Here is a 27,940-nt window from a genome sequence, read left to right on the forward strand (position 1 = left end):
TCGGTCCGCAACAGCTGTCAATCAAAGTGCACTGGAGAAGGAAGAGGTTGCTTTGGGACATGAGGCCTAGAGTTCATACGGGGAAAACATGCATTATGCATCACAGCAAAAGAGAGAACACCTGAGGAGAAGCAGGACATGATGTGAATAAGGCATGATCCTGATGCACTGCAGAGGAAAGAACCTCAAGAGGAACGGCAAAACTGCTCCACTGCAGGAGAATAAAAGCGTATAATGGGTACATGGGTATATTCACACAGATGTCTACAGACGTTCAGAGCTGTGGAAGTCTTGGAGAACCTCTAAGTGGCCTTTTAAAAAGTCAAAAGTTCTCAAGGTGTTGAGAAGAATCACTATAAATACAAAAACAACTTTAAGGACCATTCTTTAAAACCATCACACCGATCAAACCATCTGAAAAACATCTAAGGGTATCAATGGCCATAAAATAAAATGAAGAAACACACTGTACAAACAAAATCGTAACTTCGTTGGACCATACTTACAGGAAACTTTGGAGAATCTCTAGGCACTCTTTCAAGTGACTGAACCCTTCTGAAGAATCCCTGGAAGTTCTCAAAGTATCGAGGATTAAAGGGAAGGACGAAACATCGTGAAAATGAAAAGATCGCTTGACGGAAAGTCTTCAGATTTCTACTTGACAGAAATCTTTAGAGAACCTCTAAGCATAATCAAAAATAAAAAAAAACTTTTTATTTTTAAGCGATTAGAATCATAAAGGGAAGGAGTATAAAAATATTAAATATAAAAAGGACTATAAAAATAATAAAAAGAAAACTTTATTGGATGATTTGAGAGCATTCAGAATGTCATACTGATCTATGGTGCCTTTTAAAAAGTAAAGTTCTCAGGGTGTTGCGATAATAAAGGAAAAGAAAAAAACGCTAAACATAAAAACAGTTTAAAAGACCATTCAGGTGTTTTTGCTGTTGTTGTTGTTTTTTAATAAAAAAGGTTCTTCAAATTATTAAAATGCTTCCTTTAAGAATGCTTTTTATAGAAATGTTCTTAGGTGAACCTAAAATAATTTCACTGCTACGGAAACCCCTTAAGACTGAAAATCCATACATGCTTTCAAATAGGGCCGTTTTCTGCGAAACTTACAAAAAGTAACCCATCATTTTCTAATAACTTCCCAAAAGACTGTTTTACGATTTCCTCAGGAATCCAATTATAAGCGAACTGGTTTGTGGCACTTGAAACATATTGAAGTTTACTGTATTTGATGCACTTTCTAACGCGCCTGTCTAATCCAAACAGCAGCATCTAAGGTCATGGGTTCAGTTCTAACGCACATTATATACTAAAAATAAACTACAAAACTGGTCTAAATCCAGTGCCTCCAAAACCCAATCATTACAGATGTCCGCATTGCCGTGAGTAAGAAGAGCACTTCCCTATGATGGACAAAGTAAGCCTGGCACGAGTAGAAGTAAGTCCAGAAAGTACGAAGGTACTGTCAGCAATGTCAAAGCCCACACATATTACCCTTTTATTACCGGTACTCCTTCAAAGCCTCAGGTATGTCTCACGGCAACCAGGATGAGAGAGAGGACTGTGAATGCCAGAGTCCAGGTATCCCTCCTTTCACACCGACGCTGGAGAAAACAGACTCTCAACACACAAAAGAAAGGCTAAGAAAAGTACAGTTACACGCAAAGCAAAAGTTAAAAAAAAACCACACAAATCTTTGATTAACTTGATCTTAAAACGAATGGACTCGCGCTTTTGCTTAAAACCGATGATTTAGTATTCAGACAGCATTTCAAAACATCACAGGCACTCTAGACGCAACAGGCAGTCCCGAAATGCATTGTGAAAAAAACACAGCGATTATTAATAACCGAGCTGTGATTGTCCTTGGACTTTTTCCAAGGCGAGTTAAAATACTACAAAATAGCCATGTTAGAACCCATACAAGGCTTTCAACGTTCGCTTTAGGTAAAAACGCTAAATGGGTTAAGGTTTCATTTCAATAAAAGACAAAAACAGAACTCATTTTGCATGCATATGTCCCTGCGAAGTCAGTCTATAACTTTTTTCCATCTGGTTAATAGTCCACCAGGCAAAAACCCCAACCCAAGTATCAACTACTCCCGATGCGCAACAAAATTTAATATTTAGGGATAAAAAATAAAAAAAAGTAACCCAAAGTATGAGCAACAGTAGCAGCGATGCTTTCCTTAGCATATCTTCAGGCTGAAAAGGGGGCGAAAAATAACATAAAAACCACAAAAATCTAAGTTTGACATGTGCTGTGTTTATTTGAACAATTCTGTTACCAAATCTCTATTAAATATACATCTCTCATTCAAGTTCAAAGCATCAGAGGAGACAGCTAAACCCCAGCATTTACAAGCACGTCTGGACGCCCCGTTTCCCGTCCCGTTAAGGCCCCCCAGGCATTTGGCTTTCTCTTGGACTGACCGGACAGAACGAAAACACGTCGGAAGCGAGACAGAGGGACGAAGCAAGCGAGAGTGTCTCCACAGTGATAGCGTGACTGTAAAGCGCGGGATATGAGAAACGCTGGACGGTCGCTCCAGCTCACGAAGATTAGATTTAGACGGGGTTAGAAACCATAACAGGAGCCATCCAGCCTTAAGTGTTACCGCCAGGAGACAAGAATCATAAATTACAGTCCAAAGGATTTTGTTTTTGTTTTGTTTTTACATTGTTCATATAAAGGTTATTTAAAAATTAAAAAAAAAAAAAACGCTTCTATGACTTCTACGCAACAGTTTTGAAGGTCTGCAGTATCAAGTTGGTTTGGTGGATGAGCCGGTTGGCACTGGCAAACACGTTTATTGCCCTGGAACAGAGACGGAGAGGGAAGAAACACGAATTAGATCAGAACGACAAGTACAAATGTTACGTTTCTTCTGTCAAGGAGCTGGTTTACTGTAGGTTAACGCTTATTTAAATGAACTGAAAGTTACCAAAAGTGTGTGTGTGTGTGTGTGTGTGTGAGTGAAATGCCCAATTCAGCACACAAACAGACAAATTATGAGTTTATAAACTATTATAATTTTCCCCTCTAAACTATTGTTATGCAGTATTATTCAAAAGTTCAAATGATTTAGAGATTTAAAAAAAAAAAAAAAAAAAAAATGTTATGGAGCCCAAACTTTTTAATTCTATTAATTATGTCATTAAATGTATATCCTTATAACTAGTTATATTTCTTACTTTAATATTCCACATTTCTTGCTTTTATAAAGAATTATATCAAAACAAAACAAATATACACACACACACACACACACATACACACACACACACACACACCCACCCACCCACACACACACACACACACACACACACATACACACACACACACACACACCCATCCACCCACACACACACCCACATTAATTTCAATCAAACTCCATTCATGTACCAAACACTTTCCATTACAAATGTACATGAAAAACTTTTCTGGCAACGAAACAAACGCAAATAATAAAAGGTAAGATAATGAGGTAGTTGTTAAAATTTCCATACTTTCCGTCTTTGAAGTATGTTTTGAGAGTATCGCTGAAGCTTTTTGAATGTTTCACAAACTCTTTCTTCTGATGCTCAAGTGCCTGGAAAACACGAAGCCATTTCAATCAGTAAGCGAGAGATGAAGATGATCTTATACAGTACACCGACTGCATGTCATCTCATAATGAGAGGGGGTCACTCACTCTTCTGTTCTGGTACTGGTATTTCTTAAAGACGTTGTTCACCGTGTCCAGTAGTTCTTTTATGGCACTGGCTATATCTCTGGAAGCACCAATTAAAAAAAACATTTAGAAATACTGCATGAACATCTCAGTCTTGTGACTTTTTATGCTTTTTAATCAACCACATATTTATGACCATGAGCGTCATAAGAGGTGAATACAAAATATTTCATTCTTACTGCATTTTAAATGCAATTGACTCAATTCTTACATTAAAAAGAAACAAAAAAATGAAATTCAATCCCAAAAATAAATAAAAAAATAATAAAAACTAATAAAAAAAATCCTACTGCAAGGCTTCATTAACTGTTTTTCTTTCCTTTGGGGGTGAAATAAGAACCAGACGTTTCTTTAAATATTAAATAAATACTTGATAACATACTCTCTGAGAGCAAGTGCACATGTAAAAACTGACGTAATGAGACGCAAGCCATGATGCAAAAGAGAAAGGGGGGGGAAATGTTTGTTCGTATTTGTCTGTAGCCATGAAAACATCCTCACTTGATTGTCTGTAGGAAACGGACTCGGTCGTTGATTTCGTCGGGGATTTTGCTGAGGATCTGTTTCAGCGCGCGAGCCCTTTCGTTCAGGTCCTGGAACTCCCGCTCGGGCCTGTCAATCATGTACTCTGCGCACAAAGAACACGCCCACAGGAAACGCTCAGTCACCATAGCAACGACAGATAACTGGCTTCCTTTAAAACGTGACGTACTTAAAGCCACAGTGGAACCGGACTACTTTTAATTGCTAACAATGATTGACAAGCGTCTGAAAAACCGCAGTGCATTCCATACAGAAACTTTTGTTGTGTGAAACACAAACGGGCACCTGGGTGTACACAAGGATGGATTACAGCAGGAAGAGGATTTCACAATGCTTTGGAAGTACATTTATTATTCTTTACATATCAAATAAACACAAACGAGCATTACCCGAAAACCCGGTGCGTGTCTGCGCATTCATCAGCAGTATAAATCTGAACGCGTCGAAAACACTCCAAAAAGCACAGAATTAAATTATGAGGGGAAACCGCGTAACAGTTATTTGCTAAATTCTAATTCATGAGCAAACAGCTCCCCCTAGAGGCGCGAGGCGGCATGGTTTACGACGCTTTGCATTGCAAACCAAGCACAATGTCCTTCTGCTCTTTGAAAAAATATGGAAAAATCATACACACCCTCAACGTCGTCGGCGGCCATGCGCAATAAAGACTCGGTGAAGTTGATCTCCACGTTCTTCTTCTCCAGAATTTTCATTATAATATCCTGAGTCAGTCCTGGGTTCTCCTTCTCTGCCTGACGTCAGCCATAAAAAAAAGCACAAGTCAGAACTACGCAAGCGCTAATAAAGCAAACAGCATTTCTGAGATTTAAATAAAAATAAATGCATTTTACGAATGCGCTGGATTGATGTAAATATATAGGTATCGTTTCGTTCGATTATATATCAACAGTTTATGTATATTTTTACCATTAGAAGAGACAAATGAATACGTCAAAGCTCTTTCATGATTGTGATTTATACGACTGTTACGCAACAGTATTACAAAGCCGTGAGCGGAAGTGGGGCTGCTGAGACAGCAAAAGCAGAAAAACTGAATTTTCCTGCTAAAATCCCATGGTGAGTGAGATATTTTAGGAAAGATAGAAAAACCCCAGAAGGCTCTGAATCAAAATTGAAACTGTTTTTTTCCAGCATCCCTTTTCTCCCCTGTAATCCACTTATAATGTCACTCAAGGTTTTCACGATCATTTTTTTATTTATATATATATATATATATATATATATATATATATATATATATATATATATATATATATATATATATATATATATATATATATATATATATTTTTATTTATATATATATATATATATATATATATATATATATATATATATATATATATATATATATATATATTAACATGCACTGATGAATCAAGCACAAGTAAATGGGATCCATTTCCATTTTTACTTGATGCAGATGCACTGAAGGTGATTTTCCGACACATTAAAAAACGATAACGACTGAGTCATGCTATATTTACTCACCTTTATGAAAGCTGCTCTCAGAGTCTGTGCCGCAGACAGATTTACTCTCTCCAGCTGTAACACACACAAAAGCCATTGTAATTTACTGCAAGATAAAGCGGGCTGTTTGGTTTTAGTTTTGCACACATAATACACAGTCATTATCACCACATTAAAATGAAAATACAGTTGGTTGTAGGTGTAGATTTAAATTGAGACATGAATGAATCCACAGAAGAACACGCAGGCTGTGTTAACCGTGCTCGTGTGTCTGAAGATTTAGAAATGTTACAGAGGATTTCTATTATAAAATACAATGTTTGAGCAGCAAACCAGCACATTAGAACGGTTTCTAAAGGATCGTGCAACACTGAAGGCCTGGATTAATGATGCTGAAAATTCAGCTTTAAACAAGAATAAAGGACATTTTGAAAATTTCTCAATATTACAATTTTTACTTCATTTTCGATCAAACAAATCCAGCCTTGGTGAGCATTAAAAGACTTCTTGAAAAACATTTAAAAAAATTTTTTGAAAAGTTTATTAGTAACCTTGTAACTAAATAAAATAAAAATAAAATATAAAATATATACAGTATTAAATAAATATATATATATACAAAATAATATATACAGTATTAAATATATATATGTATACACACATACAAAATAATATATACAGTATTAAAAGAAAAGAGGGTTACAATTTATTTTAAGGTGTCCTTGTTACAATGTAATTATACATTGTTACTGTATTAAAAAGTACTAATGTTATTGTTTTTAAAAAAATTATAAATACAGCTACATGTAGTATATTGTATTTAACTTAAAGCAATTATTTAAAACACTGAAAATGAATAAATGTCACACAGAACACTACTAAGAATCTTTTTATCCTCTCAATAAATTAAAAGGACCATACTAAATTAAACTACTTCCTGAATAAATGAGTCACTTTAGCGGAGGCCTAAGTTCACTCGTGTCAACAACAATCCTAAAAGGTTTCATTCTTTTAAATTTTTACAAGGCCAAGTTGGCAAAGCTCCTTCTTTCAGTTATCAGCTTCCCAGCGCCGGTGCAATTCTCATATCATTGCGAAGCTACATTTAAACTTTAATTATCACCTTAAGCTTAAATCAAAAACACATTTGTATTTGCTTTAAAAAAACTATTCAAAGATTCAGCCAGGTAACACCTTCGGCATCTGAACTGTCGGATTAAATGATGTTGCTGTCACCAGATCTAGTCGTCTCAGTCTTGAACGGAGACCTCGGAGCATGAGGGCGTGCATCATTTGCATCTGAACTTCATGCCCGTGTCAACACAGCCATAACAGACTGAGCGCTGTACCTCATTGAAGACAGGGTACATCACGGCGTAGAGCGTCATGGACACCATGGAGGTCGCGTCTGCTTCATTCTTCATCTCTTCCATTGTCATCCTCGTCAGGGCGCGGGAAGGGACGGGGGGAGCGTCATTCACTCCTGGGGGGCTCGCGGTGAGGGGGGCCCAGACGATCTCTGTAAGCGAAACCAATGAGGAAGAGATTATAAAAGGGTAGCGGGATTTCATTTCACAGGTGAGGAAATGACATTTTCAACCTGCGTTCAAAGGGTAGACGTGATAGCCACGGGAAAGCGCCAAGTTTTCAGAGAGATTTAGGCGATCCGGTCCCCTCAAGACTGAAGGAATGAGACACGTGGCCAGCGCTAGAAAAATAAAAGGTTGTTTCCTGCACAGAGCAGATTCTGAATTAGCCTTTCTGGGTTGAGCGGATCTAAGACAATACTGTGGGACGTAAATAAACTCAACGGCAAATAAGGGCCCGTTCACACAGCAAACGCTAAAGAATTAGCGTCCAGTGTATGAGGATTCTTCTTGTTTATTGTAAGGGTGTGCTGCGGCTTAGTACATGGATTCTGATTGGCTGACAATGAAAAAAAAACAAAAAAAACACTCTCATTCCTCATTAACATTGCATTATTGTTACAATCTTGACAAAATCTTGAGTCTCAAAGTTCCATACTTGGCAGCCGTTTTGTGATAAATGTAACACTTCTTTGAGAATTTAAATTTGTGACAGGAAAATTAATTTTTACATTGCATTTTTGGCAGAACATTAAAAATGTCGCAATTTTTATAACTGTAATTATGTCATTTTTATTAACTGTAATTTTTATATACTATAATTTGAATTGCAGCGATCCCATGATCCACGACACACGTTTTTGACCGGAAAATGTCCAAAAAATCATCAGGAACCTCACTTTTTGTAACATCAAAATAGAGCATACATATATATATATATCTCAAAATATTTAGAAAGATCATATAAAATACAACACAGTGCATTTTCTTTAGAATATTACAAATAGGATGCAACAAATAAAGGCTTTTTTTACACCAAGAATCATTCCCGGTGTATAATAAGGTATTGCAAGCATGCACTGCAGTTATATTTTTTGCCGCTTTAAAAGCTGGAGTGGATTACGACAGGTCATTGTTTTTATCGTTCATCTGCTGGAAAAGACGTTTTATGACATCCGATGACATCATTCCTCGGGTTTAACTGTAACGCTTTCGAACCTTCGTAGTCAGGATTATCTCAATAGCTTTGGCGTGAACGGGCCTCAAGTCACCTGGTTTCTTCTCAACATGCCAAAGTGTTTGTTCCTTCACCCAACACGCGTGAAACAATAGCGCTTGTTGTTGTCCGCGGAAGGTCACGGTTCCTCTCGAGCTACAAGGAACGTTACAAACCACTGAAAGTGAAACATGCTTATCTCAATGCCGTCGATTCAGACTAATGGACAGGAGGCCGTGAGTCATTCCCACCTGATCGGAAGGCCTTTGGCCCCCGCGGTGGGAGGCGGCTCTATCTCGGTGACATTCACAGGGATCGCCTATGGTCGGAAATACCAGCACTCCTCTTATAAAAGACGGTTGCCAGGTTACATATGCATTATAATGACTCACCTTTTTACTCCCGACAAAGGCCAACCAACACCTGATTCCTGTAGCGTCTCTAGTCAGAGTATGACCTTGGCACTAAAACAGGTAACGCCCCAATGCAGGTGAATCCCGAATTAAATCCTACATTTTTACCTTATCATGCATAAAGGATGTATTACGCTAGAGGAAGCGAATCAACATATTTAGTGAGGGAAAGTTCTGCCAATTATTAAACCACATAATCACAAAATAATGTATGCATCATGTGCATTATCGGTTATTTCAGTGCATGAGTAAATGGCACTTCTTTCCTTTCTCATCATGTTATTATAACTACATAAATACCACCATCTTGATTGAAAAATGTCAGTGAAAAACACATCAGGTCTCATGAATAAATAAATATGACTGATAAAGTCAGAACATGATGATTTTTATTTTTTTGTAGTCATACAACATAATTCTCCTAATTATTTCAGTAGTCAAAAACAAACGAAAAATGCTTCTAATGTCATAAAGACAAACAATTCTTCCACTCAAGATTCCAATCCAAGGATTAAAAAAAATTATATATTTAGACGTTTAGTCTTCTCCATTTTCCACACGTTTTACGGCACTATATCTCACAATATTAATGGGCAATTATACACTGAACATCATGTGCCTCTTACACAAGTGGACATAAACATTTCGATGGTTATAAGAGCATAAAAAAAAAAATCAGCTCGATTTCATTCACTAGAGACCTGAAGGTCGACAGAAACGCAAGCTCAGTGACAACTGGGCTACACCTTTAAACCAAAAATAAATGCATGTATCCAATCCAACCTCGTAAAAAAAACAGCCAGGCTGATTCAAGCTGTCAAGATGTTTCAGGTTTACACCCAACTGTGACGTCATCATATTTATCAAAACTGCAGTTACTGTAACAACAGCCTGATCCTAGGATCTGATCTGAAATAGATCTATGATACGAACGCTCCAACATTTGTAACGATATACCTGCCATCTAATCTGATTCTGGTATAAAATCAAAACCTACTTCTGAGCACATTTGTTCATTCTAAACCTGACTGTTGACTAATTATATTTTGTCATAGTCTTCCAGGAGGCCTGCTTATGCTGTCTTTAAAACTGATTTACTCTCTCCATTGTAACTCGAGGCCTGGAAAATACTGATCCAAGACGGGCTACCCGGCATTGAATAAAACATAAAAATCGACCAAATTTAAACGCTGTTACTTTTCCTAGTTTCTGATCTATTGTGAAGATCTGATTAGCCGGATTGCTAAAGTCTCTGTTAGCTAGGTGACTGCTAGTCCCAACACAAATTATTTTTCACAGAAATCCCAGCGAAACGAAAAACGCTGATTACAGGTTGAAGTTAAAAAGTGCGTTTTCGGCACATCTTACCTGTGTGAAGCTCGTATATGTGTTTATTTGACTGCTGATTAGCTCGGTAACTCTTTTGAATATTTTCCTTTCTGTGTGGAATCGCTCGCCAAAGACGGAAGTTTTCTGCATGACCAATCTAAAAAACTGGGGGCGGGGCTACGTGTCGCTTAGAACCAATCAGCGAGCAGTGAGGCGATAGAACGACGCGACGTCTGACGTTTTGTAGTCTTCGATGCGACCTCAAACGATGCAGGACCGCAGGCAGTGGCTAGGCAAAAATACTACAACTCCCATAAACCTCACGACGCGCAGTCAAAAGACTGGCGTCTGTTTCGCCATATCGCACTATTCTTAGTAAATATTTATTTCTGTATTTTAAACGTTACTTTTAATGCAAAGGAATTAGTTTAATATGAAATTAATAATATGAGGCGTAATATAACAAATAATAGACAAAATAACGGAAAAGAATGTCAAAAATAACGTCGACTGAACGCCTGACCAATCAGAAGAAAAAAGGGGCTGGACTGCTTCTCATAATAAAGGTGTGTGAGGGCGCAGAGACGAGCAGGATTTAACATCAGCATCCCAGAGCATCAGCATCTCTCTGACATCTCACGGTAAGAGAAATCCACGCATCGTCTATTCATGATATCCGATTGACATCTATCCTTAATGCATTCTGCAAGTTTTATTATTCATGTTATATCAGATATGGTGGGTTTATCATGTACAGGAGAGGCTGTGCAGCTGTGAATGTCCTTTAATAACAAGTGATGGGTCTGTACAATTTTGCTGTGACCCCCCTGTCACGTTGCTCTGCTCAAATGATCAACATTTCTTTAATTGCATTAGAGGCTTTTGCAGTTTTACCTGCAATTTACGCAAGTACATTCTGCACAAAACAATCTAATCTAAAATTCTGCCTTTTAACATTATTTGTTTTCCTTATCGTCTGTATAAGAGTTCTTGGTTATCCTTGCCCTTTTCCCTTAATTTTCTATTTTTAACCCCGCGTTCAATAATTAAAACGTTATTATTGAATGTGGATACCGCAGACGGCATCGCATGCCCACATCTGGGCGTATCTGGGGATGCGTAAATCATCTCCTGCAAGAAAATCCTGTTTCATGTTTCTGTAAATGAGACACGCGGGGAGAGCGGGATGGAGGACGCACCTTCTTTACAAGCCCCCCCTCGCTCCTGCTGGCGTAAAATAGCCGGTTTGTTCGGTGGGACGCATTCACGTGGAGATTAGGTGTGCTGGAGAGCGCGTGTAATGTGGACTATATGAGGGAGAGAGAGACAGAGGAGGCTACTAAAGGAGAGGGGAGGGAAAATGAGGTGTTAAAGTGCAATCGCTTCGAGTGGGGAGGCAATGAAAGCGAGGGATCGATAGGAGAAGGATGGGGAAAGAGAGAAGGCTAGAAAGCAACGGTGAAAAAAAACAAACTGCACGAAAGAGTTGGAATGGAATTGCGGCACGTTTCGCGTCCAGGACGCGCGCGCGCGCACACACGTGGACTCCGTGGTGGTCACCTCCAATCAGTGCATATTGATTCCCTGATTGATTGCCGGTTCGCAGGCGTGCACGAACCATTCATTTGAAAGCATGGGTAGCAGTGACAGTTCAAGCGCTTTCTCAAATGTATCGACGCAGTTAGCGACACGAGACATGAAATATCGCGTGCTTTCTAAAAAATGACGTGAATAACACAAGCGTCGGTTATTATTGCTCATGCTAAAAAAAATCCATAAGCCAATAGATGATAACTCTGTGAATACTCGCAAGCAAATGATCTCAATTCATTTTTCTCTCACTTTTTTAGCTATTTATTTTTTATTTTATTATTTTCTATCATGTATGGTTTTATTTTATTTCGCCTAGTGGATGATCAAATATATTTCAAAACTAATTTATTCGATCAATGCATTGGCTGAAGAAGAAAATTAATATTTAAATTTTTTTTGCTGTTACTTTTACAAGCAATTTTTCTAAAACTCGATTTTAAAACTTCATTTTATTTTATTAAATTGTTTTGAAATAGGCACAGCATGTTTTTTTTCTGAACAAAAACATTTTTGTAAGACTATATTATTTTATTTCATATTATTATGGTGGATATATGGTTTTTGTGTTTAAACTATTTTACTTTATTTTGCACGGTGATAAGATTGTTTTAAAATAGGTATTAGGTAATAGGTAACAAAAGGTATAGCAGGTTTTAATTTATAGTTCGTTTGATTGATGCTTTGAGAGCACTTGTGGATTAGTATGTGATTTTTTTAATATTATACAGTTTTACAATATTATATTTAAAATTTTAAAATACATTAGCAAGTCCTACATAAACCCCGGGATTTTTTTTCCAGGTCTGACTTAGTTGTGTCTTCCCGCTAAGACTCATCTCTTGGCCTCAGGACTGCACAGATGGCATAAAGAGTATTAAAAACATCTGCGTTCTCTCAAAGGCTGTGTTGCTAAATAAGCAGAATATACTGAACATCACTGTTGCTCTCTGAGCATGTTCCTTGAGCATCTGTGATGGCCTTTCTAAACATATGCACAGCTCCTGGTATTGATCGCTATTCAATTATGTGTCAAGTCTGTGAACTGCATCTGCTAAATGTGCCCTATAGCAGAAAGCAGACTGGGTCAGAACAACAGACCAACATGGACCAATTAATTCTATGCTCTTGAGAAGATCATCAGATTCCATCCATAACAATCAGTCGATTTGTGCAATACTAAGGAGTAGTACCCTTTAGATACCTTCTGAAAAGGTACATGCAACCCGTGACAACTTTTGTGACAGTGTAGTCTCATGTTCATGTATGTATATATATATATATATATTTTACATGCACATATAATATGTATGTTATAGTACTGTATATTAAATGCAGTCAAAATTATTTAACATTTTCAAAATGAAGTTATGCTAAATTTTAAATATATACATTTTATATAACATTCTTTTAAAAAAGCTAAAGTGAACCCATATTTTTTATAGTTTTATGTTTATTTTAAACATATTATTTATATACTTTTATTTATATTTAAATATTATTTATACAAACAAAACTAATTACAATATGGAAACAGTATTAAAATATGGGTTCAGTAGAACTTAAAAATAATAAAAAAAATTAATAAATATATATATATATATATATATATATATATATATATATAAAAATAAATATCTAATTATATATAGAATTTTTTATTTTTAACAATAAATTGCTGTTATAAACCTAGATTATTTTAACAATTTAAGTAGTGTCATGTTTCCGTTATTATATATATATATATATATATATATATATATATATATATATATATATATATATATATATATATATATATCATTATAATTAAATTATATTCATATTTAAAATGTCTGATTTATTTTTTTCATTAGTTTTAATATTAGGCTGTATAGTGAATTCAGACTTCTTTTTGGAATTAAGCAGTTTAAATTCAAGGACTTTCCAATTAATTAATATAGAAGCGTTGCTGATTGTAGGCTGCTTCAGCTGCTGATAAACCTCACTAAATTTGTGCGAGCTGATGAGGAGATTTGAAGCGTTTTGAAGCATTGGCGGCCCATTAAAGATGGGGTTTGTCAGTGTTTGGCCCTCTCAGGGGGTGATTTTGAAGGACCTCTGCATTTCTGAGTCACGTCTTCTCTCGTCAGCACATGCAGGAAGTGACTCTGCCTTTGAATCTGAGATAAAAGATAAAAGAAGGTTGTTAACTCGGGTTGCGTTAAAGAAACAGTTCGCTTGAAAATGATAATTCTGTATCTCTTTCCAAACCTCTCTTCAGTGCAACCAAAAATATACACGTCAAAGAACAGGCATCATTTGGTCAACATGAAGAACACAGCTATTATAACAACTTTTATGTTGCTTTTTATCACTACGTGGTCATTGCAAATTGCAGTACGCTATCAAGCTAATTGTTCCATTTTTGCCGGAAAACACATCACGACAGAAATGGTATTTTTGAGTGAACCGTTCCTTTAAGGAAGTGCAAGCGTAGGTCAGCTTGAAATGACTTTCAAGTGACTTGGACAGATGGGAAGAGAGATGTGCGGCTAGCATAAAAAAAGCGAAGATTCCTTGTTTATAACTGCGTCGTGCATCAGTCTGGTGGCAGTGATTTGTGCTGATGGACAGCTGTGCCAGTGCAGACCGAAGGAGATCATATCACACACACACACACACACACACACACACACACGCTGCGGTTAAAGCCTCTTATCCTGAACCTCTGCCATGACGCTGTCAGGACGAGCCAGATGCTAACGCTCTAATGATAGACGCATGCTGCCATGTGTTGACCTGGGTGGTAAAGGTCTTCTGGCAGCATGAGAGCTTGCCTAAACCCATACAAGCTGTGTATGCGTTCGCTTTTGAGAACTTTATTCGACTGAAATGGGAACCATGAAGAATTAAGTTCATATTCCTATTAACGATTCTGCATTCTTCATGGGTTTCTTAACCGTTGCTACTTAAATGTTTGGATAATAGAAATACACCGCAAACAGTTCTATGCTGTGTCGCAGGCTTTTAAAACTAAATAACACACTGGTAAACAGTTCTCGCAAATGCTGTGTACGCAGGCTTTTTACTGGTGGCAACTGGCAAGACAACAAACTGGTAAATCAGACACCCAAGAACATTTTTTTATTTCACGCGGCAATCCAGCTATTAAACCAAGAGTAAACATGCTACCATACATTTTTTGCCCGTTTGTCGTTATTAACAACCAGTCAGTGATACTACTTGAGCCTCACAGTTAAGGGTTTGTTCCATTCAGAATAATTTATTATTTCTGTAATCAGACACCCAAGACACAAAGTCTTCCTATTTGTCCCAAGACAAAAATCTCCCTATTGCAGCTGAAGGCAGTAAAAAAACTTGTGTCTGTTTAACTGCACCTATTCTCTATCAGAGGATGAGGATCAGACTGATAACACTGTTTTGTCTTGTACAACAGTTCCCAGCATGTTCCTGTGGGCGTTGATCTCTTTAATAGAGTTTAATTAAAGCTGACCCACGTCTTGCTCTTTTCTGGTCTCCAGTGGAGATCCCACACCACTGCGCTGTCACTGCACGGCTCTTTAACTCCTCAACTAGTGTGTCTTCTAGTCTGCAGCCTTCCATCTAAATATTTGGACTCATTTCCATTCCTCAATGCATGCTCGACGTTTCACCTGCAGTCAAATCCTGCTCCGCTCCGTCCTCTTTTTCGCCTTCTAAACAGCGCCGCACCACTAGGTCTGTCCTCTGGAGGCTTTCGGAGCCAGGAGGGGAGAGAGATGGCAGTTTACCCGGCATGCTCTGCTCTATCTGGGCCATCCTGTCAGGAAAAAGGAGGCTGATGGATGTGGATGGAGAGTTCTGGGGCCACCAACTGTGTTTCTCGCTCTGATGATGACAGATCCGTCTCTAGGAATGAACGATCGTCTTTGGGAAATCAGAGATCCATTCCGAAATTGATGGAAAACCATGTTTGTTTGCCTCCCTTGTTAAAAATGATAAATGTTCATTTGTGTCTTCTAGACAGCGCTGAGATTAAATGGAGAACAAATGGAGATGTCTGACTTTTGTTCATACTGACTCATTAGTCAAAGGCATTATTTGCAACTATAAATTTGCATTTTATATATATATATATATATATATATATATATATGTGTGTGTGTGTGTGTGTGTGTTTCTCATTCATATTTCTCATATCTCATATCTTAAAATGATTAAAAAGTGACCTCAGAGTAATATTGTACTTTTTATTTTATTATAATTCATTTTACATTTGTATATTTATATTTACAATTTTTTATTTTATATTTATTCATATTTTCTTATTAATTAACACCTCTCTAAAACACCTTTTTTCATACTGGTTCCGCTCGGTCCAGCAAGACATACTTGACTTACTTAAATTACGATGCTTATCCAGCATGGATATTCATCTTCTTTCTACATGCTTCCACTCTCGTGTCTCAGCTCCAGTTCAAAAAGAAAAGCGTACAAAAGTAAGAGCTAGAAAAGGTCGCCTACGCTGCCCCCATTTCAGAAACGTCTTGACTACGCGCTTGTTAGTACAGTTTGAAGGCGGGTTGGAGGATATAGGACGTATTTAGAGCATTTTTTAAGTGCGTGTGTGAAAAGAATAAAAAAGATTTTGTGGCACTTTGAAGTTTGATTTCACTTGAGCAGATTCTGACAAGTTTGACTCGACTTTGCTTTATACAAGCGCTAGATATCAATGCTTTGAAGTAAGTTTCCTCACATTAATTACACCTCATTAATGGTATCTCAAATTTTGAGGCATATTATTTTTATGACTTACCTGGCAGAGCAGCTCAAGATGTCTTTGTCCCTAATTTCTGTCTGGCTGGGCCCATTAGTGTGGTTGGTGGTCTGGTTGAGTTCTCCCAGGTGGCCGTCAGACCTTTGTCCAGAATCCTGAATGGGTGAGCGAAAGGTCAGGCGGGTCTGGTGCTGTTTTCACGTGTACCTTCTCTTGTCCTCGGCGTTCACAAGCGGCCATCTGTTTTTCAGCCCGGACCTCGGTCACCAGGGTCAGGTCCAGTTACACAAGCCTGAGCACACGAGTCTGTAAGCCAGAGAATCCGAGATACAGCGTTCAGGTCATGAGAGATGCTGACGGAACGAGAACAGATGAATCTTCTGTTGATTGTTGGCCAGGCTTTTGAATCGGTTGCTTGTTTTGCTTGAATTCCACGTGCCGAAAACATATATCGTTTTGAAATCAATGACTGAAGTTTTTGAAGATTAAAAAACATCCCAGATCACCCCAGCACATTTCAACTCTGTATGCCACTTTGGATTACAAAAAATGTAAATGCATTGCAGTGCACTAAATCCACTGCAATATGTTACTGCTTCAGGATATTATGTACGGTTAGAAAATTATGATAGCTTAATTTATTTGTCTGGATTTTAGGTTTACTTATGTCTTTTTAAATGGGTAGGTTGTCATTATCTGCTCAATAAATGAATAATTAAGTTTAAAGTATGTGGCAGCAAGCTTTGCAAAGGTAATAATTTCCTTAAAATCTAGTTTGAAGCAGTTCAGTTTTTTTTGTGTCCAGTGTAACTGCTGTCACCAAGAGTTTTTTTCTCCATAAAGAGAAAGAAATTCATATAGGTTGAGGGTGAGTACATTTTTAATTTTTAGGTGAACTGTCCCTTTAATTTCTGACTATTATAGACCAAATATCATATAAAGCATATAGTGCACACCTCACATTCTACAACATACATACTTTACGCAGTGCATGATTGTCCCCTACACTCCGTACACCCTCTCTCTCTCTCTCTCTCTCTGTCTCTCTCGCTCTCTCTCTGTCTCTCTCTCTCTGTCTCTCTCTCTCTCTCTCTGTCTCTCTCGCTCTCTCTCTGTCTCTCGCTCTCTCTCTGTCTCTCTCTCTCTCTCTGTCTCTCTCTCTCTCTCTCTCTCTCTCTCTCTCTCTCTCTCTCTGTCTCTCTCTCTGTCTCTCGCTCTCTCTCTGTCTCTCTCTCTCTCTCTCTCTCCCCATCACACAATGGCACAAGGCCACATTCTCCCCTGCATTCTTAGTTTGTGTGGAAAACACTGTTGCTAGGCAACGACTAAAGCAGGGAGACTGTGCCATGCGAGGATGAAGGTAGAGCTATATCTGTGTATATGTGGGTTTGTTGGCCTGCATGAGCAGGTATGTGCTGATGTATTGAGCGGTGGCTGCACAGTCAGAGGGAGAAACAGAGGCTTTAACCCCGTGTTGAAGCAAGACAGTTTACATTATTGCATCCGGACCCCTTTTTTACTTCTATTTTTCACAGTGATGCAACTAAAACAGTGAAAATTCCATACATTTTTAATGCCAAACCGCACCAGTAAGAATTGTATTCCCTCTTGTACTTGTACATGGTTGAATAATAACAGGATTTGATATAATATAAGCAATCCAGTCACTTTTTTCAGTGTACACTGAATATTTAGATGCCTGTATGTAAATCGCCCCTCTTTGGGTTGACTAGCATTTGTGTATGTATAATGAGTGACTGTTTCTGACTGCTTAAAGGGACAGTACACCCCAACATTTGACAATTCTGTCATGATTTACTCACCCTCAAGTTACAAACCTGTATGAGTTTCTTTCGTTAAACACAAAAGAAGATATTTTGAAGAATGTTGGTAACCAAACATCTGATGGTAGCCACTGACCACAGTATTTTTTTCATTAATAGTCCGTCAATGATTTGGTTCTTTAAGGCTGGAAAAACACAACACAACTTAGTAAAAGTGAAAACAAAGTGATGGCTCAGAATATCACACAGGTTTATTAAAATGCTTAATAATTCGGAGTTCGTGGCCATCACGCATTATGAAATTTCTTGTGAAATCTGTCAACCCCGATTTCTGAAAAAATCCACACAGTGGCTCTCACTTCGTGCAACTATCGCCAGCTCTTCCAAACTGCAAAAATGGGTGAAAAATTCACGTGGGATGTTCCAGCCTTTACTTTCTGGCTGAACACAGAAGTTTTGCTTTGTGAGAGTTAGGATATGTTAGAACGTAGAATATATATATATATGGCTTGCTCTTATTGGCGTGGGGTTGTATTTAGCATGTCCTTCACTCTTCCTCTCGTCAGCTCGTCCCTCGTTTACCATGCTGCTGCTCGGACTCTTGCCACTGATGTTGCTACGGGGGTGCGGTTGCCAGGCGGCAGACGTTCCCGAGGATGTGACGTCAGAGTTCTCGGTCAGACTGTACCACCAGCTCCAGATCACAGGGGAAGAGGAGAACATCATCTTCTCGCCCCTGAGCGTGGCCCTGGCTCTGGGCATGGTGGAGCTGGGAGCCCGCGGTACTTCTTTAGAGGAGATCAGACAGGCCGTGGGCTACAGTCATTTCAGAGAAGGTACGCTTATCTGTAAAAGAGCGCTCTTTCATTTTCGCTCTTTTCAAGTTCTTTTACCCAATTGGCCGAAACAATGACCACCTGCTTTTTCTCATTAATTTTCTCCATAGGCACTTAAACCAACCAGCTTTGAAAGGAATCATAAAAGTACATTTAATTTAAAGCACGTTGTAGCAATCATTCTAGGTTTGTCTTGAAAGGTTTACACTGAAGGTTTGAATTAATGCACGAATACTTTGCATAAAACGAAAATTAATCCTATTTTAATACATTCCTCATATTTTTATTTTGATTCTTATTTTCATATTTATTATAATTGAGCTCAAATATTGTAATTTCCAATAGTAGTGATTCTATATCAGTTAAAGGCAGTATAATAACAAATGGTTTAAGCACTGTATGTTTTATTTAAATATTATACAAAATATTTGTTTATTTGTATTACAGTCATGATTCAAATTTTTCAATGTCAAAAATATTTAAGGTTATACAGGCATGATCCCAACTGTACTAATGGTAAAAACTGGCAAAAAAGTTTTAAGTATTAATAAAAAAAATAATAATAATAATTTGCATTACAGAAATAAACACATATACATTGTATCATTCCCAATTTATAATCTTTTTAAATATATTTTAAAATAATTTGTAATCATTAAAAAAAATATTCCTTGCTTTATTATTTGCATGAATATTTTACTTCCTTTTATCTAAAGCACTTTGAATTACCATACGTGTATGAAATGTGCTATATAAATCAACTTTTTGAATTTTTTTGCATTATATTAATAAAGAATTAACTTTTTTCTTTTGATTTTGTGGTGAATTATGACCCAGACGCATACTTGTAGGCCTAGTGAGATTCAGGGTTTTGAATGGGATTATTACTTCCATAACTCATATTGCGGCACATTCTACAGAAGTGTTTCCTTCTTGTACCTGGTTCTGCTCTAGATGAGGAGTTCTCTCTCCTGAGCAACCTGACCCAGGCCCTGTCCACAGATGAAGAGCAGTACGTGGTGCGGCTGGCCAACTCGCTCTTTCTGCAGACAGGGGTTCACTTCAACGAGGACTTCCTGCAGCTCATGAAGAAGTACTTCAAAGCGGAGCTGGAGACGGTGGACTTCAGCCAATCAGCAGCCGTGGCTCAACGCATCAACTCTTGGGTCCTGAACCACACAGAGAGTAAGTCATCTATTATCACAGAGGAAAGAATATATTCAAACTGGATGCGTGCTATCATGTATCTAAAACAGCATCCTTTATTTAATAAGACTGGATGAAATCCGAAAAGAAGTTTTTATTCTTGTATTGCTGTCTTTCCTGTTGACATTGAATCATTGTAATATGCCGATTTATTTCTTGATGAATATTTATCATAGTTATCAATGTTCAAAACGGTTTCTTATTTTTGAAACTACATTTTTCTTTGAGTAACAGAACGTTCAAAAGAGCAGCATGTATTTTCCATATGTTATAACATAATGTGTGTGTGTGTGTGTGTGTGTGTGTGTATATATATATATATATATATATATAGGGGTAGTTGACTAATAAATAGCATGACAGAGGTTTATCTCTAGTGTTTTTTTGTTGTTGTCACAATATGTATGTATATGTATATATGTGTGTGTGTGTGTGTGTGTGTGTGTGTGTGTATATATATATATATATATATATATATGTTATGTCTTCTTCATGTTTACCTTTTAGATTTTATGCCATATAACCACTCAATATAGTCATAGTTTATAATCCCATTTAGACTGATTTTACTTTCAAGTAAAACTCTCTTCAAAATGAATAGATGGCGTTGAGAGGAATTACTCTGACTTCAGTTAAGAAGGACAGTAAAGTAGATAATGGCAGATCTGTTATATTCTGCATGATAATGACATTCCCAAGCCATTTCTCACAGTCAGCTTTCGCCTTTGCAGGAAGACTGTCAGATAGCAGCTCAAATCCCTGAGCTTTGGAAGAGAGATGATTTTATGCCACTGAAGAGATCATGCTGTCTTTCCGAGTGGATTGCGATGTGCAGCAGTTATTTCAATCTGGGTTTTTTGTTGTTTTTTGCAGGCAAAATCCAGAACCTGGTGTCTGCGGACGACTTCAGCAGCTCCACCATGATCATGTTAGCGAATGCGGTGTACTTTAGAGGCAGCTGGAAGAACCAGTTCAGACCAGAAAACACCAGAACCTTCTCCTTCACCAAGGACGATGGCAGTGAAGTTCAGACCCTGATGATGTACCAGCAGGGAGATTTCTACTACGGTACGAACAAGCTTAAATAGGTTAAGGGTACATTTGGTAGTTTTTTGAGTATTTGATGCTGCTATTTGCCGTTCAAGTTTCTACAGAATGACTTTAAAGGGGTTTAAGCTACCCTTATTATGGATTTTTGAAAATTGTCTGTAACACAGCTCTGAGTGAATAGAAACAAATCTGGAGCTGCACAGTGTATAAAGTTATAGTCTCTCAAAAGAAAGAGTCAACTCTGAATCATTAAAACAAGTCGTTTTTAAAACAAGTCACAAGCTGTTATAAGCTGCTTATTACCCGTCCTACTTTTCTTTTTCTTTTCTTTTTTTTTAAGAAATTTGGCAACAATGCATTAAATTTACTCAAAAATAAGAGTAAAGACAATTATGATGTTTTAAAATAATTTAAATAAACAGTTTTTTTACCACTGTGAGAAAAAAAAAAAAAAGGATTGTGTAACACTGAAGACTGGAGTAATGATGCTGAAAATTCAGCTTTTCATCACAGGAGTGTATTTTAAACTATATTCTAATAGAAAACTGTTATTGTAATAAAAATTTAGCACTGTGTTTTTGATCAAATACATGATTTAGTCTTTGTAAGCACAAGAGAGGTCTTTTTCTTACTGCTCACTGCTGATTGGTCAGGCTGAGTTTTTCAGATCCCGCAGAACAACTGCAGTGCGCTTGTCTCATCCATCTCTCTGACAAAACACAGAAAGAGAAAGACAGATGAAGGTAAATGTGGAGCAGGTAGACACTGAGCGAGTAAACAGAGCAACAGCACAAATTGAGGGGGAAAACGCAAGAGTAGCATCAGTGAAAGAGAGAAGCAAGAGATACAGTTCAGAGACTTCTTACTCAGAGACACAGAGCCGTCTTCAACACTTGCATCAGTCGCTCTTGAAAACAGAAAAATACAGCATTACATAAATGGGGGGGCAATGACAGAACCTTAACTTACGGCAATGTGTAAATGTCACAATTAGCTGATAAGATAAGATGACAATTTGGAAAATCGTCCATCTTGGCCAAATGATGTATTCACACACCAGGGCTTTTACAGTTAGCTTAAACAAAACAAAACAAAAGAATATGCATTCCAAATAAAAGTACAATTTTTTTACTTGATGTGCTAAAATAACTAAGACCCGAAAAAAATATTTTGGTACCTGAAAATAGTAAATGAAATAAAATATATTTCAGATTAAATATTTATTTTAGCTAGTTGCCAAGGCAACATTTCTCTTTTATGTAGTTTAGCGTATATTTAGTTTTTGGGGGGGGTTTTTCCCTAAAACAACTAAGACTAAATAACCTAAACATAATAAACTACAAATAATAAAAACTATACACAAATATTTAAATATAAACTGAAACAATTACTAAAACTGTATAAAGCTAAAACAGAAAAAATATAAATACATTTTAAAATATTAAAGTGAACTGGAAGTTTGCGATCGATTTTTCTTTCGCATTGTGGTGTATTTCTGAGACAGGATATAAAATGAGGAAATTAATTGTTCACAGCAGAAATAGTGAGCTAACAAAATAAATATAGACGATTTAGATTTGACAAAGTAACCTTCATCCTCAGGAGAGTTCAGCGACGGCACCACGGAGGCGGGTGGAGTGTACCAGGTGCTGGAGATGCTCTATGAAGGTGAAGACATGAGCATGATGATCGTTCTGCCCCGTCAGGAGGTTCCTCTGGCCTCCCTGGAGCCCATCATCAAAGCGCAGCTGCTGGAGGAGTGGGCCAACAACGTCAAGAGGCAGAAGGTGGAGGTCTACCTGCCCAGGTGACGCACGCGGCGTTCTCATATCACTTATCGATACTTTCGCGTTTAGATTTGATTCGCTCAGAGCCTGTATAATTCCTGTGTCTCTGACCTGATGGTTCGGACGCATTCAGGTTCAAGGTGGAACAAAAGATCGATCTGAGGGACACTCTGCAGCAGCTGGGCATCAAGAACATCTTCACTAAAGACGCCGATCTGTCAGCCATGACAGCCGAGATGACGGGTAATCGATAAAACGCACGCACTGACCTATGGGAGCGTTCCGTTATTCCACGCACGCACACAGATGCTCAGGATGTGATTGACGGCTCAAGGACGGGATGTAACACACTTGTTCTTCCCTGGCATCCCGCCAGCAATCTGCCTGCACAAACACCGCTCACATTTTCTCCTGCAAATGTATTTATTCACCTATGATCTATTTACATATACTGCATAATAACTCTAATAATTTGTGCTGTCAAATTATTAATCGCATCCGATTTGTTTACATAATATATGTGCGTGTACTGTATATATTTACATATATATAAATACATATATATATGTATATATATATATATATATATATATATATATATATATATATAAAAAAGTAATGTTTATATAACGTATTTTATAAATAAATATATAGATGTAAATATGCTCAAAATATATATTGTATGCATGTGCTTTTACTTTTACATGTACGTATGCGTCTTTATACATACACACTTAATAAATATACAGAGTACACACACATATATAGTGTAAAGAAAAACGTATATTTTGGATACAATTAATCCTCTGACAGCATTAATAATAATAATTAAAGATGTTTCTGGTTGCGTGCGGAGAAAATTACTTTTTTTTTTTTTTTTTAAAGAATCAAAGAAAAGATTATTTTACTCCAAAAATATTAATAAAAAAACACTTAAAAATAAAGAGATACCTTACTCAGGTATTTTTCAGGTTCAATATTATTTGACAAATTTTTCATGTCCAATCAATATTTTATTTGACAGATTTTAATGTTTAGTACTATTATTTATTAATACGTTTATTATTATTTTACTATTTAATATGCCTATTAAACTATATCATCTGTGAGCTCGGCTGTAGGTTCATTATACTCTGCTCTGCATCCATGATTACTCCAGCTCATAAATAAATGGAAATAACTTGTTAAGCGTATTCAGTCTTTTTTTTCATAATCTGTAATCTTCTTCATTTACATTTTCTGCTTGTCTACAGACGGACAGGATCTGTTTATCGGAAAGGCGGTGCAGAAAGCTTACCTGGAGGTGACGGAGGAAGGGGCCGAGGGGGCGGCAGGATCAGGTCACATTCATTTCTTTTTTACCATCACATTATACATGTGATGTTCTCACTCTGTCCTCCTCCGCACTTCAATCGTCCTTTGCATTTCTAATTAAAATCTTTATCAGTTTCTCAGTTTTACCTTTTCTGCTTTACTTTCCTCCTTTTTTTTTCTGTCTGTGCTCTAAGCCCTTTTTCTCACTGCAGTAAATCTTGAACGTTCACACGTACTGAAGCGCCCCCTCTTGTTCAACATGTCTTTTTAATTAAGGTTTATGAAAGGTTGACTGAGTCATCGCATAGTGTTAGTGAAATCCTTTTAATATTAGTTTAATGCGTTAATATTAGTTTCCAGCTCTGCTTTGACATCAAAAACAAAGAAAGTGATGCGAGATTATGAAAAGGATTTAAAAAATAACCCAAGCCAATTTCCTAAATGTGTAATCTTTGTATTAACACTGGTTTTATATTATTTTATAGAAAATAATGACTAAATTAGTGTATCTTTTAATCAATAAATGTATTCATTATTTATATATATATATATATATATATATATATATATATATATATATATATATATATATATATATATGAAATTCACATAAATGAACACAGCATGCTTTTAAATACATATATATGCTGATATTATCTTGTTCTCAGTTTAGGTGTGGTGAAAATTAAAGTTGTTTTTATTTACTTTATGAAATTGTCAAATATCAAAGTAAAAGAAGAAATAAAAATAGCATATTATCCTATTTAAAAAAATAAAAAAATAAATAAATAAAAAACTTTCCAATTTCATTTCTGTCGTTGTCACCCTAAAATGAAACAATCTAATCCTAAAACCTTCGTTCATCTTCGAACACAAATTAAGATATTTTTATGTAATTAGAGGGCCATCTGTCTCACAGCTAAAATGACGCCAGATCCAGTGGCTCGACTTCAGTTTTGCGACGTTACGAGAATATTTTTATTTGCGTAAAGAAAACAAAAATAAAATAATTTACTCAACCTCTCTTTTCCCCCGAGTGACGTCTGCCGCCATTTTGGAGAGTTTCGCGCTTTAACGTATTTGACGTAATCAGCCTCGTTTGCGTCCCGTGGAAAAGCGCGCGCACGCGTTGTGACTCGCTCTCAAAGATCTTATGGGTTTGCAACGACATGAAAGTGAGATATTAATGACAGAATTTTCATTTTGAGGTGAACTGACCCTTAAAGCCTACCAAAAAAATAGCCCAGTTAGTTTTAACTCAAAGAATGAAAAAAAGCAGAAAATTGTCTTTTTGCTCTGCATATCTCACTGAGCCACTGCTGATTGTCTTTCTTCAGGTATGATTGCACTGACGAGGACGCTGGTGCTGTACCCACAGGTCATGGCTGACCACCCCTTCTTCTTCGTCATCAGAAACAGAAAAACAGGTATATGCATATATATATATGTGCAATTTATTTCTGTGATGAAAAAGTTGCATTTTCAGCATCATGACTCCAGTCTAAAGTGTGGGTAGAGAAATCAATATAATATGCATATTTGCTGCATAACTCTTATTATCATTGCTGAAAACAGTTTAATATTTTTCTGCTTAATATACTATTGTTAAAGTAATCGGATGAAAATGTCACACCATTTATTTAACATCATTAATGTTGTTACTGCCGCTTTTACTGAATAAAAGGAAATATAAATAAAACCAAAAGATAATATATAATTAAAAATATATATATTTGTAATTATTTAAATATTTATAATAAATGCAATCATTTTAGTAATGTGTGTTATCTTGATATTTGTTCTAATTTGACGTTAAACAGTTTATTTTGCTTCGTCATAGGATCCATCCTCTTCATGGGCAGAGTTATGAACCCGGAAGTCATCGAGCCCTTCGACAACAACTTTGACATGTAAACGCCCAGCAATCGCAAAAGTGACACTCAACCAAGTTCACGCTTATTTTCGACATCATCACGGAAAGCAAGCCCCATTACCTCGCCATGGTTTTTCTAAACACACGAGAAACTATTATACAAACTGGATATTTATATGATAAAAGTGATTGTGTTTTGATACTCGTAAGCTTTAACCGCACCGGAAAGTACAGAGCTGTAAATATTTAAAGTCTCTGCGACCACTCCATTCACGTTCGATCAAGTCTTATTCCACACCAGCGTCATTCGTTCCTGTGTTTCTTCTCCTGTATATTTGCTATTGTGTTCTGTAGGAAAAAAAAAACGTTGGTATTTATTGCAAGGATGTGAGCACTTCTCTATATGTAGACTCACTTAATGTCGTTACATTTTTTTCCCCTCTTATTTTGGTTTTGTACATGGCTGAAGTACTGCTGACATACTAATATGCCTTATTATATAAATATGAGTTTTTGATTTAATGAAAGGTTGTGAATGTACAGGTAGAGGGGCGCTGTTGCCATGGAGACTCAGGCGAACCGGAGGAGAGTGCATTTGGTATAAGTGATGAAAAAAAAAATACCAGCTGTATTCTCTATTTCAGAAATAAAGATGAATGTCTTCAACTTATCGTCTCGTCTTCTATTTAAGAATTGATGCAAATAGACTCTATGCTGTTCACTCACTGTCACTTTTGATCCAAAACAACCTCTATTGAGACCTCACTTGATCATCATAAAAGTTTCTGTGGAATTATTGTTAAAGGAAGTTGTAGGGAAACTGCACACTGAATCAGGTTGGCAATATTCATAACGTGTTATTTTGCATGGTAAATCAGATTATATTTGTATTTTGCCAAAACACGCTCAACGGCGTTCAGACAGAGCAAAGTGACCGTGATACACCCGACTGCATTTCATTTTTACTTGAACTAGTTGGTGTTTTAACGAAATAAGAGATGCTTGAAGTGAAAGACTTACATAGCTGTAATTGTTCTGCTGCAGAAGATAAGACTCGAACCGCGATGAAGACTGCCTGTGAAGTCGGCTGATTGATGAACAGGGCCATATCCTCTTTAATGGAAGCTGGAGCTCTGTATTGTTCATTTCTGAAACGCAACGATGAATTCAATGTTTGGAGAGGAATACAGTAAGCTTACAGACAGCAAATTAATCAATAATGTCAAATGACATCCAAAGTGTTTACATAATACATATGTGTGTGTGTGTTCTATGTGTATTTATTATGTATATATAAATACACACGTATATATTTAAGACAAATATGTTTATACATTTTAGATTTATATATATTTATATTAATATAAATATGCATGTAGTGGTGGAAAGAGTCCTGAAAAAAGTAAAGTTTAAAGTAAAATTACCATTAGCAGAGTAAAACTACTTGGGTAAGAGTAAAAGAGTGGCCTATTTAAAAGTACGCATAGGTAGTGAGCTCTACATTGTCATAATAAACGCTGTACACTGAAATGCATATGTAAAAAAAAAAAAAAAAAAACATTGTACATTCTGTAAAAAAAAAAAATGCTATATGCTATATGCTACTAAATTGTTGCTACTAAGTTAACTGAGT

General features: G+C 36.7%; 2 protein-coding genes across 3 annotated transcripts; one reads left to right on the forward strand and one right to left on the reverse strand.

The window, feature by feature from the left end:
• Nucleotides 1-2,261: 2,261 nt before the first annotated feature.
• Nucleotides 2,262-10,301, reverse strand: pdcd10a (programmed cell death 10a). Of its 2 annotated transcripts, XM_043216842.1 has the most exons (9): nucleotides 10,148-10,249; nucleotides 7,384-7,514; nucleotides 7,133-7,302; nucleotides 5,805-5,858; nucleotides 4,927-5,044; nucleotides 4,251-4,377; nucleotides 3,711-3,789; nucleotides 3,526-3,608; nucleotides 2,262-2,833 (listed from the first exon to the last, which is right to left on the reverse strand). In XM_043216842.1, the coding sequence occupies exons 3-9, from the start codon at nucleotides 7,220-7,222 to the stop codon at nucleotides 2,752-2,754; spliced, it is 633 nt and encodes a 210-aa protein (XP_043072777.1). In that variant the 5' UTR covers nucleotides 7,223-7,302; nucleotides 7,384-7,514; nucleotides 10,148-10,249; the 3' UTR covers nucleotides 2,262-2,751. The 2 variants fall into 2 exon arrangements, with proteins under 2 accessions (XP_043072777.1, XP_043072776.1); XM_043216841.1 differs by lacking the exon at nucleotides 7,384-7,514 and having other exon boundaries at nucleotides 10,148-10,301.
• A 327-nt stretch (nucleotides 10,302-10,628) lies between these two features.
• Nucleotides 10,629-26,973, forward strand: serpini1 (serpin peptidase inhibitor, clade I (neuroserpin), member 1). The gene is made up of 9 exons (XM_043216837.1): nucleotides 10,629-10,749; nucleotides 18,808-19,077; nucleotides 20,032-20,262; nucleotides 21,157-21,351; nucleotides 22,936-23,140; nucleotides 23,254-23,363; nucleotides 24,374-24,460; nucleotides 25,772-25,861; nucleotides 26,275-26,973. The coding sequence occupies exons 2-9, from the start codon at nucleotides 18,825-18,827 to the stop codon at nucleotides 26,346-26,348; spliced, it is 1,245 nt and encodes a 414-aa protein (XP_043072772.1). The 5' UTR covers nucleotides 10,629-10,749; nucleotides 18,808-18,824; the 3' UTR covers nucleotides 26,349-26,973.
• Nucleotides 26,974-27,940: the final 967 nt, after the last annotated feature.

Source organism: Puntigrus tetrazona, chromosome 18 (assembly GCF_018831695.1).
Source record: "Puntigrus tetrazona isolate hp1 chromosome 18, ASM1883169v1, whole genome shotgun sequence".
NCBI lineage: Eukaryota > Metazoa > Chordata > Actinopteri > Cypriniformes > Cyprinidae > Puntigrus > Puntigrus tetrazona.